The 19,389-nt window shown below is 38.5% G+C and overlaps 1 protein-coding gene across 2 annotated transcripts in view; it reads left to right on the top strand.

The window, feature by feature from the left end:
• Positions 1-12,278, top strand: part of NLGN4X (neuroligin 4 X-linked) — a 378,225-nt gene extending 365,947 nt beyond the window's left edge. For both annotated transcript variants that reach the window (XM_040421828.1, XM_040421827.1), the window contains one exon: positions 10,271-12,278. In XM_040421828.1, coding sequence (XP_040277762.1) covers positions 10,271-11,111 — 841 coding nt within the window. In that variant the 3' untranslated portion in view covers positions 11,112-12,278. The remainder of the gene's footprint in view (positions 1-10,270) is intronic.
• The last annotated feature ends 7,111 nt before the right edge of the window (positions 12,279-19,389 follow it).

Genomic DNA, 19,389 nt, shown 5'->3' with positions numbered 1-19,389 from the left:
GTATCATGCTGCTGCTGTTGCTGCCATCTTCACACTATGTCACCTTGCCACTTTGTGGCCTCCTGATGCTACTTTTAGCTCAACTAAATAAATTAAAAGCAAATTAAAACACCCCTAAAAGCACCAAATATATATTTCTTTTTTTTACGGAGATAGGCAACTAAAGGATTCGAAATTGGCAATGAAACTATTTCAGCGTAAATAACAGCAAAGGTGAACTGAGTATATATTTCTTGTATTGGACTAAAATAGGCCACTAAACGATTTGTAAGTAAGCAACAGAAAAAGTAAACTGCAAATATTTTTCTCTTTTTCTCTAGAAATAAGACAATAAATGCTTTTAGCGCAAATAACACCAAATGTGAACTACATCTATTTTTCTCATATTGTAGTGAAATATGACAATAAACGCTTTTAGCGCAAATAACACCAAATGTGAACTGCGTCTATTTCTCTCGTATTGTAGTGAAATATGACAAGAAACGCTTTTAGCGCAAATAACAGCAAATATGAACTTAGTCTATTTTTCTCTTTTTCTCTAGAAATATGGCAATAAATGCTTTTATCGCAAATAACAACAAAAGTGACCTGCGTAAATATTTCTCGTATTGTATTGAAATAGGCTACTAAATGATATCAGCGCAGTTAACAGCAAAAGTGACCTGCGCATATATAGTATTTATCTCTTTCCACAGATAAAAGCCGCTAAAGGCTTTATAACATAGCACTTGCACCCCAATAACTAATTACTGGAATGACAGAGCTATATTATGAGACTATCTGGATCCTCAAGTAATGTTTCCCTGAACTTGTAAATCGCTTTTTTTTTACAATGAGGATTTTCCTATGACTCTCCCTAGCATCTGCACACTTCTCTCCCTGCCTGTGAAATGACTCCTCTCACTATGCTTTCCATGCACTAGTAAATCGCTTCTTTCCTTTTTTTTTTTACAATTAGTTTTTCCTCCACTCTCCCATACACGTCTGTCCCTGAACAAAGTACAATAGTGAATGGCAGACTCTAAGATGTCCGCCGTATTTATAGGGCTGTGAGATCACCGGGCTGGCTGGCTGCTCACTGGCTACATGCATGGCATTTTGGGTCATTCCGCCTTCCCAGAGTTCCTTGCCCCATGTCCTCACACGTGTAGCCGCCATTTTAGCCGCCATTGTAGCCGGCTAGCCGCCATGTTAGGAAGAATTTAAATTCGTTACCACGAAGCGCAAGGAAATTCGCATTAGTTCAGAATCAAATTTTTCCTGAAATTCGGAACTAATTCTACTTCATCAGCTTCGATTCACTCATATCTACTTGCTTCACTAAACCTAAACATTCAGAAGTGCTGACTTACGGTACTTTTTTTACAGTATGGAAAGCAGATTTGTGGTTGTAAAGGGTAGTAGTGGAGGCAAAAGCCACAAAGCCACACAGTATGTTACATGATGGACAAGGCAAGAGATATGTGGCTGTGCAAAGGTAACATCACAAACTTACCTGTCCAGGCTCCTGCGGCGAGATCTCCAGCTGCGGCATGACCATGCCTGGAGAGATGGACTGCTAAGCCACACCTCCTAGTGAGGCGACAGCATCATTTGCAGCAAGATGCAATGCTCTGTCTCCCCACAGCGTGCGTGTTTTGGAAGATACTAGCAGTGGTATGATTGCTTAGCTGCTCTATTCCTGTGTGCTAGTGTTCTGACTAATGGAGCCCTGAGTCATAACCTGTGCTGATTTGGATTGCTTGTGTTTTCGACCTTGGCTCGTCTTTTGACCACTCTCTGTCGCTTGTGATTGTTGCTGTGCATCCCATCTGGTTCTGACCTCATATTGTCTTTTAAGCACTCTCTGTTTCTTGTTTTTGTACTGCTCTGTCCTCCTGGTTCTGACCCATTTGCGTACGACTCTGTCTTTGTGTCATTTGTCTATAAGTGTTTGTCTGTCTCTGCACCTTAGTAGCATAGGGACTGTCCACCTGTTGCGGTCTTGCTACCTAGGACTTGAACTTCAAGTAGCTAGGGAAAGTGTGCAGGGTTCTAGGTTAGGCCTCACTGTCCATGTTTAACCCTACCTATAGGTGCTACATTATCACTGGCCATAAAATATTTTCTGAGTGACTTTCTTAGTTAGGAATGCAATGGCAGCATTGGCCAATGAGATGGAGGGTATTGCCCAACTGGTCCAGGAACTATCAGAGAGGGTCCTGTAGCCCAGTTCCCCAAGTTGTTAAAGCTCTGTCAGCGATAGAACTAACGATTAAGCTCCCTGATTGCTTCTCTGGTGACTGTAACGTTTTTGTAACCTTTCGTTAGAGCTGTAACATTTATTTTTGCATTAAGCCACACTCATCGGGTGTGGAAGCTCAGAGGGTGTGCATCATTATGTCACTGCTTCAGGGGACCCTCAGGACTGGGCACTTTCACTATAGTCCAACTGTTCTGAATTATTTTCATTCTTATTTTCCATCCTATTTTCATTTATATCTCCTGTATGATGAGCTAGACAGGGTAGCTTATGTAGAAAGCCAACTTCTTTCTTTATATCAGGGCAGATGTTCTGCTCTGAATTCCATAAGTGGTGCCTCTGTCTGGAATGACCTGGCTCTTAGGTCACAGTTTAGGCTATGCCTTTCTAATACTCTGAAAGACCTTATTAATTCCATCCTAGGTTTCCTAGACGAGGCTATGTACCTTGCTATACGACTTGGCAGACACCTTAGAGAACAAGAACGGGAAAGATCTTGTCCATCCTTCTTCTCTTTACTTGGGCCCTCAAGCCTCTCTGTCCAAGGCACCAGTAGAGCCATGCAAGTGGATACTATGTCCGCTTAGCATTGGAAGGAACATCACGTGAAGAATGGTCTGTGCTTACAAATCACAAAAACCTAATTTATCTGGATACTGCTAAACGCTTGAATCTAATCAAACATGATGGGTCTTGTTCTTTACCTGGTTTAATTTGTTAGTTTTCTGGTAATGTGAAAGCACATAGTTTTGGTACTTGTAATTCCATCGATAATGAACCAGGTAATATTCTACCCCCTGGTGTTGTCATTGCTGCAATCAGTCCTAATCTTGCCACCAAAATACAATGTTGTTAGAATCTGTCTCCTAGTAACCTTCCCTCCGGTAAATTGTTTGTTACTCCAAATCCTATCCTTAAGGGTTTGAAGGAATCTCATTGCTCTGTACTGGCAGGTCATCTGGGCATTGCTGAGACTAAACATCTGGTCTCCAGAGCTTACTAGTGGCCTACTTGGTCACGAGATCTGGTTGCCTTTGTCTCACATGTGAAGTGTGTGCTAGGGTCAAGGTACCCAGAAGACATCCTGCAGGTTTACTTTGCCTCTTGTCCATTCCACAGAGACCTTGGATCATATCTCAATGGATTTCATTATGGACCTTTCACCCTTCTGGGGAAAGACGATTGTCTGGGTCGTCACTGATAGGTTTTCTAAGATGTATCATCTGATTCCATTGAAGAAACCTCCTGATGCCAAATAATCAGCTGCTTTGTTTGTCAACAATATTTTTAGATTACATGGGATACCCGAGTCTATTGTCTCATACATGGGTTCTTTGGGTCCAAACTTTGTCTTCTGAGAACTTGTCTGGCTTTCTACAAAAAATTTGCATCTCAGAGTATCGTCTGGTAAACATGTTCCTAAGTTTATTGGACCATATAAGATAATATCTGTTAAAAACCTGGTATCTTTTTGCCTTCAATTACTAGTGATGAGCGGCAGGGGCAATATTCGAATTTGCGATAATTCGTAAATATTTGGGTGAATATTCACGATTATTTTCTTGATCGCAAAAATTGGCAATGTAATATGCGGGTATTGCGTGCGCAATACAGGCGTGGGTCACTGTTGCTACATTTTTCAAGCTGCTAGAAGTTTCCTGAGACTGTAGAAAAATGGTTGGCACGGAAGAACATCACAATAGCTTTATATGCAGATAGAGTGCTCCAAAATATTTGCAATTACGCAAATTGGCAATTAATGATGCACATTTTTTTGCACAATATGTGCAAATTCACATTTTAACAGGTCTTGCTACGTATTACTGATTGGTGCACTAAGTATTGCTGTGAACTTGTGACATCACATCCCTATGTCAGTATCATGTATGTATGGACAGCAGAACCTATCACACTACCTAACACCCTGCACTAGAACTCAGCTACACTATATCACAATTTAACCTACACTGATCTCCCACTAACTATCTGTAATATATATATATATATATATATATATATATATATATATATATACAGTACAGACCAAAAGTTTGGACACACCTTCTCATTCAAAGAGTTTTCTTTGTTTTCATGACTATGAAAATTGTAGCTTCACACTAAAGGCATCAAAACTATGAATTAACACATGTGGAATTATATACATAACAAACAAGTGTGAAACAACTGAACCTGTGAAGTGAAAACCATTTCAGGGGACTACCTCTTGAAGCTCATCAAGAGAATGCCAAGAGTGTGCAAAGCAGTAATCAAAGCAAAAGGTGGCTACTTTGAAGAACCTAGAATATGACATATTTTCAGTTGTTTCACACTTGTTTGTTATGTATATATTTCCACATGTGTTAATTCATAGTTTTGATGCCTTCATAGTCATGAAAATAAAGAAAACTCTTTGAATAAGAAGGTGTGTCCAAACTTTTGGTCTGTACGGTATATACAGTCAGGTCCATAAATATTGGGACATCAACACAATTCTAACATTTTTGGCTCTATACACCACCACAATGGATTTGAAATAAAAACGAACAAGATGTGCTTTAACTGCAGACTGTCAGCTTTAATTTGAGGGTATGTACATCCAAATCAGGTGAACGGTTTAGGAATTACAACAGTTTGCATATGTGCCTCCCACTTGTTAAGGGACCAAAAGTAATGGGACAATTGGCTTCTCAGCTTTTCCATGGCCAGGTGTGTGTTATTCCCTCATTATCCCAATTACAATGAGCAGATAAAAGGTCCAGAGTTCATTTCAAGTGTGCTATTTGCATTTGGAATCTGTTGCTGTCAACTCTGAAGATGAGATCCAAAGAGCTGTCACTATCAGTGAGACAAGCCATCATTAGGCTGAAAAAACAAAACAAACCCATCAGAGAGATAGCGAAAACATTAGGCCTGGCCAAAACAACTGTTTGGAACATTCTTAAAAAGAAGGAACGCACCGGTGAGCTCAGCAACACCAAAAGACCCGGAAGACCACGGAAAACAACTGTAGTGGATGACCGAAGAATTCTTTCCCTGCTGAAGAAAACACCCTTCACAACAGTTGGCTAGATCAAGAACACTCTCCAGGAGGTAGGTGTATGTGTGTCAAAGTCAACAATCAAGAGAAGACTTCACCAGAGTGAATACAGAGGGTTCACCACAAGATGGAAACCATTGGTGAGCCTCAGAAACAGGAAGGCCAAATTAGAGTTTGCCAAACGACATCTAAAAAAGCCTTCACAGTTCTGGAACAACATCCTATGGACAGATGAGACCAAGATAAACTTGTACCAGAGTGATGGGAAGAGAAGAGTATGGAGAAGGAAAGGAGCTGCTCATGATCCTAAGCATACCACCTCATCAGTGAAGCATGGTGGTGGTAGTGTCATGGCGTTGGCATGTATGGCTGCCAATGGAACTGGTTCTCTTGTATTTATTGATGATGTGACTGCTGACAAAAGCAGCAGGATGAATTCTGAATTGTTTCGGGCAATATTATCTGCTCATATTCAGCCAAATGCTTCAGAACTCATTGGACAGCGCTTCACAGTGCAGATGGACAATGACCCAAAGCATACTGCAAAAGCAACCAAAGAGTTTTTTAAGGGAAAGAAGTGGAATGTTATGCAATGGCCAAGTCAATCACCTGAGCTGAATCCGATTGAGCACGCATTTCATTTGCTGAAGACAAAACTGAAGGGAAAATGCCCCAATAACAAGCAGGAACTGAGGACGGTTGCAGTAGAGGCCTGGCAGAGCATCACCATGGATGAAACCCAGCGTCTGGTGATGTCTGTGCATTCCAGACTTCAGGCTGTAATTGACTGCAAAGGATTTGCAACCAAATTTTAAAAAGTAAAAGTTTGATTTATGATTATTATTCTGTCCCATTACTTTTGGTTCCTTAACAAGTGGGAGGCACACATGCAAACTGTTGTAATTCATACACCGTTCACCTGATTTGGATGTAAATACCCTCAAGTTAAAGCTGACAGTCTGCAGTTAAAGCACATCTTGTTTGTTTCATTTCAAATCCATTGTGGTGGTGTATAGAGCCAAAAATGTTAGAATTGTGTCGATGTCCCAATATTTATGGACCTGACTGTATAATTTTTTTTTAAAAAGACAGACATATTAGGTATCACCATGTCTGTAACAACCTGCTCTATAAAAAAAATTATGTGATCTATCCCGTCTGGTGAACAACGTAAAAAAATAAATAAATAATAAAAGCCGTGCCAAAAAAGCCATTTTTTTTATCAACTTACATCACGAACAGTGTAATACCAAGCGATCTATAAGTCATATGTGCCCCAAAATGGTACCAATCTAACTGTCATCTCATTTCCATAAAAAATGAAACATTACCTAAGACAATCGTCCAAAACATAAAAAATGATTGCTTTCAGAAAATGGAGACACAAAAACATTGTTTTTCTTCTAATAATGCTTTTATTGTGTAAAACAAACATACATATAAAAAATAGACAAATTAGGTATTGCTGCATTCGTAACAACCTGCTCTATAAAAAATATCATATGATTTACCCTGTCAGGTGAAACCCATAAAATCTAACCTTTCAAGTGAACACTATATAAAAAAAAATAAAAAAAAGAAGAACAGCCATTTTTTGGTTACCTTGCCTCACAAAAAGTGTAATATGGAGAAATTAAAAAATTATATGTACCCCAAAGTAGTACCAATGAAATTGTCACTTTAACCCATCATTTTCAAAAAAGTGTCACTTTTTTGGAGTTTGGAGTGCATGAGCGGGTCTTTAAATGTCATATGGCAACTTAGAATTATCCCAGCTAAAACTGTCCTCCAAAATCCATATGGAGCTCTTTTATTTCTGCTCCCTGCTGTGTGCTCATGCAGCAGTTTGCAACCAAATGTAGGGTGTTTCTAATATTGCGTTTTCTTTGGCTGTTAACCCTTGATGTGTTACGGGAAAAATTGAACTAAAATTGAAAATCTCAGTATAGGCAGAACCACAAATAAAATCGACACTGATGACTGAATTAAGATTTAGTAGTATTTATTAGTATATCTGGTCGCTTAATGAATCAATAAAATAGAATAAAATACAATACAATGGACTGGACTATCTAAAAGTCAATGGAATAACAATGGAATATAATAATACATTAGTAATACCTAAAACGAAATAGAATAGTGGTAATTAGCCAATAAATATAGAATTAAATAGCGAATGGTAAAACACGGCTATGAAAACATCTGATATAGTATAAAGTAGTTTATAGGACAGTCGGGTTCCTGGCCAAAGAAATGATATTTATAATGATGATGATGCTGGGCCAAAATCTATGGATAATCCAAATTCAATGGAACAGTGAAAGAGCAATGCTAGCGTTGCAGTGAGTGTAATATGCGGCGTCCCGCTTATACTCACTGTTCGATGATTATTAGTGTAAAATACACTGCTGTAGCTCCGGTTTTCTGTGTCACCCAATAACTGTTCCCAGGTTGTCTTCCGCCACCGGTTTAGTACGGCTCCGGGCACCGCTCCGTATGATTCAAGAGCCGATGTCCTTCAAGCCTGTGTATGCCTGCTTCCACGCTGGATTAAGTTTCCGGTCACAAAATAAGGATGTGCTCGTTCTCAGGTTTTTGAGAGGTTCAAGCTCCTAATGACTCAGCGTGCCAGGTTCTCTTAGAAGATGTTCCGGTTATGTAGCGTCAGCCTGGAGAAAATTCAACACTTGGTGTGACAAGGGTTCAATTGGAGATAAGCTGGGGGTCTTGGATCAAACGCGTTTCGGGGCTTCACGTTGCCCCTTCCTCAGTGAGGAAGGGGCAACGTGAAGCCCCAAAACGCGTTTGATCCAAGACCCCCAGCTTATCTCCAATTGAACCCTTGTCACACCAAGTGTTGAATTTTCTCCAGGCTGACGCCGCATATTACACTCACTGCAACGCTAGCATTGCTCTTTCACTGTTCCATTGAATTTGGATTATCCATAGATTTTGGCCCAGCATCATCATCATTATAAATATCATTTCTTTGGCCAGGAACCCGACTGTCCTATAAACTACTTTATACTATATCAGATGTTTTCATAGCCGTGTTTTACCATTCGCTATTTAATTCTATATTTATTGGCTAATTACCACTATTCTATTTCGTTTTAGGTATTACTAATGTATTATTATATTCCATTGTTATTCCATTGACTTTTAGATAGTCCAGTCCATTGTATTGTATTTTATTCTATTTTATTGATTCATTAAGCGACCAGATATACTAATAAATACTACTAAATCTTAATTCAGTCATCAGTGTCAATTTTATTTGTGGTTCTGCCTATAGTGTGAGTGCCCAGTACACCATTTTATATTGTCTTACTTGTAAAGGAGGGGCGAATCCTTTTTTACTGTGAGCACCTCCATCTGTGGCCTCACCCACTCTTGTGCGTCTCATAACTTCTATTCCAAAATTGAAAATCTGCCAAAAAAGTAAAATTTAAAAATGTCCTCTCCTTTTTCTTTTAATTCTTGTGGAACACATAAAGAGTTAACAAAATTTGTAAAATCAGTTTTGAATAACTTGAGGGGTTTAGTTTCTGTAATGGGTTCATTTATGGGTGGTTTCCACTATGTAAGTCTCACAAAGTGGGTTTTGGAAATTTTCTTAAAAATTTTAAAATTTGCTTCTAAAATTCGAAGCCTTATAAGATTCTAAAAAATAAAATTATATTTAAAAAATGATGCAAACATGAAAGTAGACATATGGGAAATGTAAATTAATAACTATTTTATGATGTATCACTATCTGCCTTAAAAGCCTTAAATTTTAAAAATTGCATTTTGGAATTTTTAATAAATAAAGGTGAATTATATTGACAAAAAATTTCCATTATCATGAAGTACAATGTATCGAGAGAAAACAATCTCAGTATGGTTTGGATAAGTAAAAGCATTTAGTAGTTATTACCACTTAAAGTGACACATGTCAAATTCCAAAAAACGGCAAGGTCCTTAAGGTGAAAAATGTCAAGGTTATTAAAGTGTTAAAAACCATTTTATGATGCTCCTCATACAAATCTATTACTTCAGCCCTATGTAACCCCCACCATGGAATTTATGGTTGACCAGAGCAGATCTAGCAGAACAATAGTGTTATGAAATGCCTTGTAGAAAAGGTGAAAACAGCATCCCGAAGTATGTGCCCCCTGGAGAAAGCCACCTAAGGGAAATGTATTTTGGGATTCTGCTACTGTGTGAGGTAGTAACCTTATGACATTTTGACATATATTTGTTGAACCGCATTGTGTCATTATACCTAGCCCTTTAGATATTTCTGCCAAGGCTAAGGATATACATAACTATACATATATACATAATTGTATGTCCAAAAATTTGACTTACTGTAAGTGCCTTATTATGGCAAAATAATTAGATTTATTTAATTATATCTATCTACCTATCTATTTATCTATCCATCAATCTATCTAGTGTTGCTAACTAATGTTAGTCTAAACTAAGAAAAAATAAAAATGTTGTAGTTATTTCTTCTGCAAAAATTGTTCCAAAGCTTTTAACTTTACCAGTATTCGTGTTTTTAGGTGAAGGCATAGTGGATAAAAGATAAAAACATGTTTACGGTGTTAAAAGAGCAATTACCACCATTCAGCAAAAATAGTGTGCCTTGAATTCAGATAAAGTGAACGTAGAGGACATAATGTTCCACAATATATAGTTAAAAAGCAAACTGTGACTTCACAGAATAAAACACTTAAAAACCTCAACAGGAGGTATTACATAGGGGGACTGCTTAATCTATCATTTACCATAATGTAGAACCTTTTGAAATAAATATAGTTGTGCTACAATTACTGTATAACTACTACCAATACTAACACTACTGCTGCTGCTACTACTACTTTATTTATGTTTACATACCTTTTTCCTGAATCTAAAAAATAATCAAATTACCCAATAAGTATATGCTAACAATAACATCAAATTGTCTCTAATTTTCTAATTGCATACTTTTTTCTTTATAGGGATCCTAACAAGCCAGTCCCTCAAGATACAAAGTTCATCCATACTAAACCAAATCGATTTGAGGAAGTTGCTTGGTCTAAATATGACCCAAAAGACCAACTTTATCTCCATATTGGTCTAAAGCCAAGAGTAAGAGACCACTACAGAGCAACAAAAGTAGCTTTTTGGTTAGAGCTTGTACCACATTTACACAACCTGAATGAAATATTTCAATATGTTTCTACAACGACAAAAGTACCTCCACCAGATATGACGTCATTTCCATATGTTACCAGGCGGTCTCCTGTAAAGCCAAGGGGTACTACAAAACGTCCTGCAATGACACCAGCAAATAACCCTAAAGAAACACAAAAGACTGTCCTGGGTGAAACTACTATTATTGCAGAAGACAAAAGAGATTACTCAACAGAACTCAGTGTCACAATTGCTGTTGGAGCATCCCTTTTATTTCTGAATATTTTAGCTTTTGCAGCTTTGTATTATAAAAAAGATAAAAGACGTCATGAAACCCACAGACGGCCAAGTCCTCAAAGGAATACGACAAATGATATAGCTCACATTCAAAATGAAGAAATTATGTCCTTGCAGATGAAGCAACTGGAGCATGATCATGAATGCGAAGCTCTCCAAGCACATGACACTCTCCGGCTGACCTGTCCGCCAGACTATACCCTCACACTTAGAAGATCTCCTGACGATATTCCTCTCATGACTCCTAATACCATAACCATGATTCCAAACACATTAACAGGGATGCAACCACTGCATACCTTTAATACTTTTAGTGGAGGCCAAAATAGTACTAATTTACCCCATGGGCATTCTACCACCCGAGTATAGCTTTGCAATGTTTTTCATCCTCATGGAGAAAACAAAAACAAACAGAAAACTTGTGAAGAATAAGAAAAGAAGGAATTATTTTCTTACTCATTCCTTTCTTGAGGAATTGTCCTATATTCATACTGATCAGTCAAGTGTGAATTTGTGTAAAATGCTATTATGATAAAGCTTATGAATTTATCCTTGCTAGAAGAATTTAGACAAACTTAATATTCTGAGCAATCTCCTAGAAGAAAATGGATTTTTCCTCTCTATCATATATGATGAAAGAAGCTGCTGTGGACCAGACAAATGTTGTTACTGCTTTGTTTTTGTTTTCTAAGTTCTCTATGTGCCATAAAGAAACAAGGGGCCCTTGTTCAGATATGTTAGTATATTGAGCTTTTAATGAAGCTGATATTTACAGTGGAAATTCTATTTAAAGCAGAGGACTGGCTATGCAGAGTAAAAATGTATAGTTCTGGCAACAAAGGTAAATGCCATCACAAACTGTATTTAAAGTAAAAAAAAAATATATTTGTACAAATGTAAATAGCTGTGAGTTATACAAAATATCTTTTATTGTTGTTTTAAGTTTGAAAAAAGAACTTTTAGAAAGATTGTGCTTTTAGTTGTGGCCTACGTGTATATACATTAGTCAAGAACCATCTCTATTGCCTCCAGAACAAGAAAAAAAAGTTTTCTTCTTAATAACTTGTCCTCAAAGCAGAGGTATGTGATTTTATAATATAATTCATTTGTAGGAAATAATGAAAGCTCACTTGAAGATGACATTTTGGATATGTTACAGAACTCCCCTTTGAGGTTACAGATATGCATGTGCAATTTTACTGTACATTATTTTTTATTTGAATCAGTATTTTATATTTTGCTCTTGTTTTATGAATTTCTGATAAATTGGTAAATGCTCAATGATAATGAATCTAATTATAAATGCATATGAGAATGCTTGAAATTGTTGTTTCCATTACGATCCAAATATCTCACAGTATATTATTCCAGTGGATAACAAAAAGCAAAAGAAATCCAGAGCATACTAGTTGCCTCTGTGTATATTATTTTGTAATAATAAGACAATGATAGAGGCAACATGGATTTAGATTTGTCTTAACTGAGGCAATGCCTTTGCCACTATGCCTAATGTTTGTCATATAAAATGTGGGTCAACATTTTTCTTTTTTCTTTTCTTTTTTTTTTTTTTAATTAATGATTTATGTACTTGTCACATAAGTAATGCACATTATGGAAAGTTAAAAAGACAGACCACCAAATGATTTTCAAATAAATTCTAAACATTTTATTGGAAAACTGTTCTATTTTGTTTCTTTTTATTTTCATATATTAAATTGTAATATGCTATACATTATATTAGTAGTGATAAGTCAGAGCAACTGGATTATTTTTATTTTTTTCTTGAAGATATTTCATTAGACATCCGACTGGATGTCTTTAGCTAGCAAAATGACTTCAAGAAAAAACATATAAATGGTGACTTGATCTGACTTATTACTAGTAATATACCATGTCCTGGATGAATGAGAACCTTCCTTAAATGACTTCAACCTATAAGTTATGTTCTCTGAAAGAAATTAATTTTACAAAGTAATTTATTAAATTATGCGTTCATGTATATAATATGGATTCATACAATCACTGAGTCATATAGAGCTATAATATACGTATCATCCACAGTAGTCTATGAGATCATATTGTGCATCTGTATTCCTCTGATTTCACCTGATGAGTATATGATAGGGAAAAAAAAAATCACACCATCGTAAAAAACATTGGAGGTAATTTATGACTAGATATTTACACCACAAAGTGGCATATATCTGGCAAAAATTCTGTCACACGCCATAGTGCGCCAGAATATGTGACTTCTTCCCCACTCACGCCAGGTCGAAAAAAGTAGGCGTGGCATGGGCGGGAAAGGGACGTGGCATAGGCGTAGAAAATGATCTAAATGTAAGACAGCAAGGAAGCTAGCTAACATTTAGAATCAGTGATGGATGCACTGAAGTTATGTAGAGGATGGTGCCTCTATATACCTTTGGCAATCCACCACCAGATATAGGGCATATTAAGACTGGCATCTAAAATGCTGGTCTTAATAAATATGCACCATTGATTTGAGAGTAGAAAAATTTCTATAAACCTATATTGTACAATCCCTATTGATTATAGCTTCTAGTAATGTAGAAATGCAAGAACAATGCGTAAAGCTTTAGCATGTTTAAGTGTTGGCTTATATGATAATATTAATCTACAATGTAGTAGGTAAAATGGGTACTGTATAGCAATATTTTTAGATATGATTTTTTAGATATAAATTTTTGGTCCCTTCTCTTTATTGTCTGTCTACTTAAAAGCAATTTTTCTTCCAATTTTGACCTGTTAAATCAATAATTTATATTGATGTTCCTACTAATGTAGAATATTGTTAAGTTTTAAACAGGTTAAGTCTTGGTTCACATTTAGCACCATGACTTCTCCTTATAACAGATCCATGACAGCTATGCCAGATACATTTTCAAATGTATCTAATAATTAGAACAGACCCGACTGAATTGTAATAGGGCCCATGAAGAAAAAAAGGAAGAATAATACACAACATATACACATAAAAATGCGAGAAAGTTAGAGAATTCAAAGATAGAGCAGGACCTTTCCATAAAAGCTCACAATTTACAAGGTATTAAAAAGAGAGATGATGGGAGAGTAGAAATTGTGTTAAAATGGGATAGAAGTTCCTAGTGGAGAGAAGGTTAAGGTACATTGTAAGCTTGTCTTGTTTGTGAGGAGTCACAAATTTGTTAGAAACATAGAAACGCAGATTGGATAAATGGTCAATATCTATGCCCTTTATTTTTTCATATTTTTTTTATTATTATATTAAGATAGATATATGAATACATTTTCAAATCTATTCATTCAGTGATTGTTAATTAATTAAGGGTCAGAGAGAACAGGCTGTAGAAGAAAGAATTGAAAGATGGAATAATCTGGCTGCAGAATTGTGAATTGATTGGAGGGGGCAACTCCCTATAAGTTGATCATGCAGGAGGTTGTTGAGTAGTCTAAGATATTATCGGGTAGGTTACAACAGGTTTGGTTACCTTGTGATTAACTATAAAATTTGAGAATAATTTAACCCCTTAACAATCCCAAATGCTCCTTTTTAAAGTGCTTGTTAAGCCCTGCACAGTGCTTTGAGTGCATAGGTGTAACATACTGAGTCAAGCAGAGGATACTATACCTGAGCTCCTGCTCTATTGACCACGATCAGTAAAAACTCTGATCCAAGGAATTTAACCCTTCATCTATAAATGTAAATAGCACTGGTTTTAGAGGAAGGGGCTGTCTCTGTCACTTTAATTACCACCACCCAAGTGTAATTGTACCAAGGGTTTCTTTGGCTTCCAGAGACCTTACAATGGCCTTCTTTTATGCTTTTGTGAAAGACTATCAGGCCCTACCAGAGACAGAATCAAATAGGTTGATTGAACTATCAGTATAAGGGCTCATCCACAAAAACGTATTTTCTTTCTATTTCCGTTCTGTTTTTTTTGCGGACCATATGCTAAACCATTCACCTCAATGGGTCCGCAAAAACAACAAAAGGTACTGCGTGTGCATTCCGTTTCCGTATTTCCATTCCGCAAAAAAGCAGTGCATGCACTATTATTGTCCGCAAATCACGGTCCGAGGCCACATTGGAGTCAATGGGTCCGCAAAAAATACGGAACGCATACGGAACACATCCGTATGTAATCCATATTTCATCCGTATTTTGCGGATCCATACTGTAGAAATGCTATGCTCATGTGTTTGTTGATAAAAAGGTTACTATTTCCGTTTCAAATCCGGAAATACGGAAAACCATACGGATATGTTTCGTGGAATAACGGAATGGAAGAGGGCTTAAATCAGAGAAAAAAAAACCCCTCAGATATGGAACAACGGATGCGTGAAAAACGGACCGCAAAACAACAACGGTCGTGTGCATGAGCCCTAACAGTGACAAGAATTATGTTTTGCAGTACAGCATTTTGGAATTACAAAGAGAAATTGGGGGTCAGTCAGCACATCCATTGCACAGGTGCGCGTTGCCAGGTCTGAAAGCACAAAGGCAAAAAATATATACATTGCAACAGCACTCTGCAAACCAAATCAAATACAATAATGCCAAAATAATAGAAAGTATTCTGGTGCAAATGGTATGCTAATAAATTTGAGATGCTTGGCAAATCATTTTGTACAAAATTATTTTGGCCCGTCTATATTTTTTTTGCCTTTGTGCTTTCAGCCATGGCAACGCGCACCTGCGCAATGGATGTGCTAACTGACCCCCAATTTTTCTTTGTAGTTTGTATTAGAGGTGTGGCTGACTGTTGGTCGTGCACTCCTGATTAACCTGTCTGCCCTATAGGCGGATTTTAATTAGAATAGCTATATAGCTGTAGCCTACTCTCCCTGTATGTATTGGAGGCCATTTGGCACCAGGTAAGGTTGAATACAGAGTGGGGGCCGGCACCATAGAGGTATTATATAGTGTGGGTTTGGCATGCATGAGGAGCCTGCATTCACTGAAAGTAATGGAGGCCATTTTGGCACTATAAGAGGTATCATATAATGTGGGCTCGGCATGCATGTGGAACCTGCATTCCCTGAATGCAATGGAGGCCAGCATGGCACCAGTTAATAAAGGTATTTACTGTTAGGTTCCCATCTTACTGAGATCGCCTTAATGTTTGGCAGACGGGCCAAAAAATTTTTGTACAAAATGATTTGCCAAGCATCTTAAATTTATTAGCGTAGCATTTTGGAATGTATTATAGAAGTGAAAATGTCATCACTAGTAATGATCGAGCACCAAAGTATTCGGGTGTTCGGACCGAACACATTGCTATATTCGTGTGCTAGGCCGAACACCCGAGTATAATGGAAGTTAATGGGAGACAACCAGGCACCCCCTGCTCTGAAGAGGGAGGGTGCCTGGTCCATTGGAAAAAGTCAGAAAGTGACAGAAACACCACCGAAATGGATCGGGAACAGCATGGGGACGATGTCTGGATGCATCTTTGACTCCCAGGTGCTTGCTGGGAACCATGTTGTCTGAGTTTTACGCCACTTTTACAGACTGACAAAAATACGCACAAAACTACCCCCAAAAAAATCTATTTTACAGGAAAAATTGTTAGGAAACATTCTTTCCTGTATATTTAATTGTATATAAAGTGCAAGTGCTGCAAAAAATTACAAGCAAGAGGCACTCCGAAACAGCCTGTATATCACATAAAGGAGGGCCTCATTCATATTGGGGTACAATAGTTCAGTTAGTGGGACTCTACACTCATAAAGCCTATGCACTAAGTGAAAGGGCTGCCAAAAATTACAAGGAATCGGCACTACAATACACCCTTTGTTACACATAAAGGAGGGCATCATACACACCCTTGAAAAATTATAATTGATGGCCTGCTGGTGACCCTCAAAAACATTTGGAGCAAGGGCCTGCTGATCTGACCATCTAAAACCTGCTGCCGTATTGGTGACTCTAGATAACCTCTGGGCGATTGCACGTCCCCATGACGGCGACGATCCATTTGGATGCCTGCCCTATCAACTTTCGATGTTCTTTTCTGCGCCTACCATGTTGATCATGGGTAACAGGGAATCAGGGTTCGATGCTGGAGAGGGAGCTTGAGAAACAGCTAACACATCCAAGGAAGGCAAGCGGGTGTCGCTTAAATCACATACTCCTGACTCATGGAGGTAGTGACGATAAATAACATACAGGACTCATAAGATGCCCTGTTATTGGAATGAGTAATAAAAAATTACAGTGAATGTCACCGCAGTATTTTGGATGAGGAAACGTTATACAGGAGAGGCCCTGCTGCCGCTTTGTTGATGCTAGATAACTTCTCCTCGTGACGTCCACGATCCATTTGGATATCTTCCCTATCAACTTTCGATGTTCTTTTATGCGCCTAGCATGGTGACTACTGGTAACGGGGAATCATTGTTGAATTTCGGAGAGGGATCCTGATAAATGGCTACGGATACTACTTCAAAGCAAGGAAGCATTAATTGCGGGCCTGCAGGTGAGCTGACCCTATAAAAGATTTGAGTTGCGGGCCTGCAGGTGAGCTGACCCAGTAAAAGATTTTAGGTGCGGGCCTGCTGGTAAGCTGAGGTGGAACTGTCAAACCAAATTTGAATTTGATGGCTGCATTAATCTGCAGGTGACAGTCAAACAGCTCTACAGATTTGTTTCCACCTGCATCTTTCTCAACAATCTGTCACTTCGGTCTTTTATCCAGACTCAGTCATTGTGCCACTATGTGACTTTCTCATGCTGCTATCTCCACACCATGTCACCTTGCCACTCATTTTTATCATCATATTGCTGCTGATGCAGCTTAAAAGGGCTTACAGTAATTACCAGACCACAATTTAATTAAGGTTTTGGAATCCATAAATCCAACTTGCTTTTGTGGGCTGCATCAGTGGCGTAGCTAGAAATGACTGGGCCCCACAGCAAATTTTTGAATGGGGCTCCATCCCACAGTAATTTATTAGCGACCTCTTCCTTTCATGCCTCCCCCATTCCTGTGGTTAGTAAAGATTGCTCTCCCAGATCAGGACCGGCAGCTGTTCCATCCGTTTTATACTGTCTATATTGTCAATGTATATAATTTCATTGTGTAATACTGTTGAGGGGGCTCTGACCAAATCCTTTAGTCCTCCTCCTCCTGGATGGGCCCATTTGGGGTCAGGGCTCCAAAGCTGTAGGTTCCCCTGCTTCCCCTATAGCTACGCCCCTGGTCTGCATTAATCTGCAGGTGACCTTCATACAGCTCCACAGATTTCTTTCCATCTGCATCTTTCTAAACAATCTGTGGCCTTAGTCTTTTATCCAGACTTAGTCATTGTGCCACTATGTGACTTTCTCATGCTACCATCTCCACACCATGTCACCTTGCCACTAATTTTTATCACCATGCTGCTGCTGATGCTGCTTAAAAGGCCTTAAAGTGATTACCATGCCCACAATCTAATTAAGATTTTACGCACAAAACCAAAGTAACAAATCGATTTTCTAGGAAAAATTGATTGAAAACATTCTTTCCTGTATATTTACTTGTATATAAAGTGCAAGTGCTGCCAAAAATTATAAGGCAGAGGCACTCCGATACAACCTGCATATCACATAAGGGAGGGCCTCATTCACAATGAGTTGTGGGCCTGTAGGTGAGCTGACCCTGTAAAGATTTCAGTTGCAGCCCTGCAGGTTAGCTTACCCTGTAAAAGATTTGAGTTGTGGGCCTGCAGGTGAGCGGACCCTGTAAAAAAATAGATGTGAGGGCCTGCTGGTGAGCGGACCATCTAAAAAATTAGATGTAAGGGCCTACTGGTGAGCAGACCCTCTAAAACATTAGATGTGAGGGACTGCTGGTGATCAGACCTCTAAAAAATTATATGTTAGGGCCTGCTGGTAAGCGGACTCTCTAAATAATTATATTCGAAGGCCATATATGCGAGGGCATTAAATGTGACGAATAAGCAATGCATGTTGACATGACAAAAGAGGAGAAGGAGGATGATAAAGGGAAGATTCAACCATATACCCTTGCTTGTGGTTAAAGGGGTGCATGGGAATCCATTCTATTAACTACGTTAAAAACAACACATGTAAAGTGCCTTTATGTTCATCATCATTCCTCTGGTGGAGTTGAGAAGTCATGGTCAATCCAGGCCTTGTTCATTTTTATATGAGTCAACCTGTCAGCATTTTCAGTTGACAGGCAGATACGCTTATCTGTTATAATGCCACCAGCAGCATTAAATACACGCTCAGACAAAACGCTGGCGGCAGGGCAGCCCACCACCTCCAAAGCGTAGAGCGCAAGTTCGTGCCACGTGTCCAGCTTGGACACCCAGTAGTTGTAAGGCACTGAGGGATCATTGAGGACGCTGACACGGTCTGCTATGTATTGCTTCACTATCTTCCAAAACTTTTCCCTCCTTGTACCACTAGGCCACGCTTCAGGGTGAGGTTGCTGGCAGGGTGTCATGAAAGTGTCCCATGCCTTGGAGACTGTTGCCCTGCCTCTGTTGGAACTACTGTGTCTTCCCCTTGTCTCCCTTCCTCGGTTGCCTAAGGAAGTACGGACTCTGCCGCCAGCGTTGTCAGATGGAAAATTTGGGAGCAATCTGTTAACAAGTACCTTCTGGTATTGCACCATTTTACTCATCCTCTCCACCACAG

Source organism: Bufo bufo, chromosome 3, assembly GCF_905171765.1.
Source record: "Bufo bufo chromosome 3, aBufBuf1.1, whole genome shotgun sequence".
In the NCBI taxonomy this organism is placed as follows: Eukaryota; Metazoa; Chordata; class Amphibia; order Anura; family Bufonidae; genus Bufo; species Bufo bufo.
This window is presented reverse-complemented; position numbering and strand designations above follow the sequence as displayed.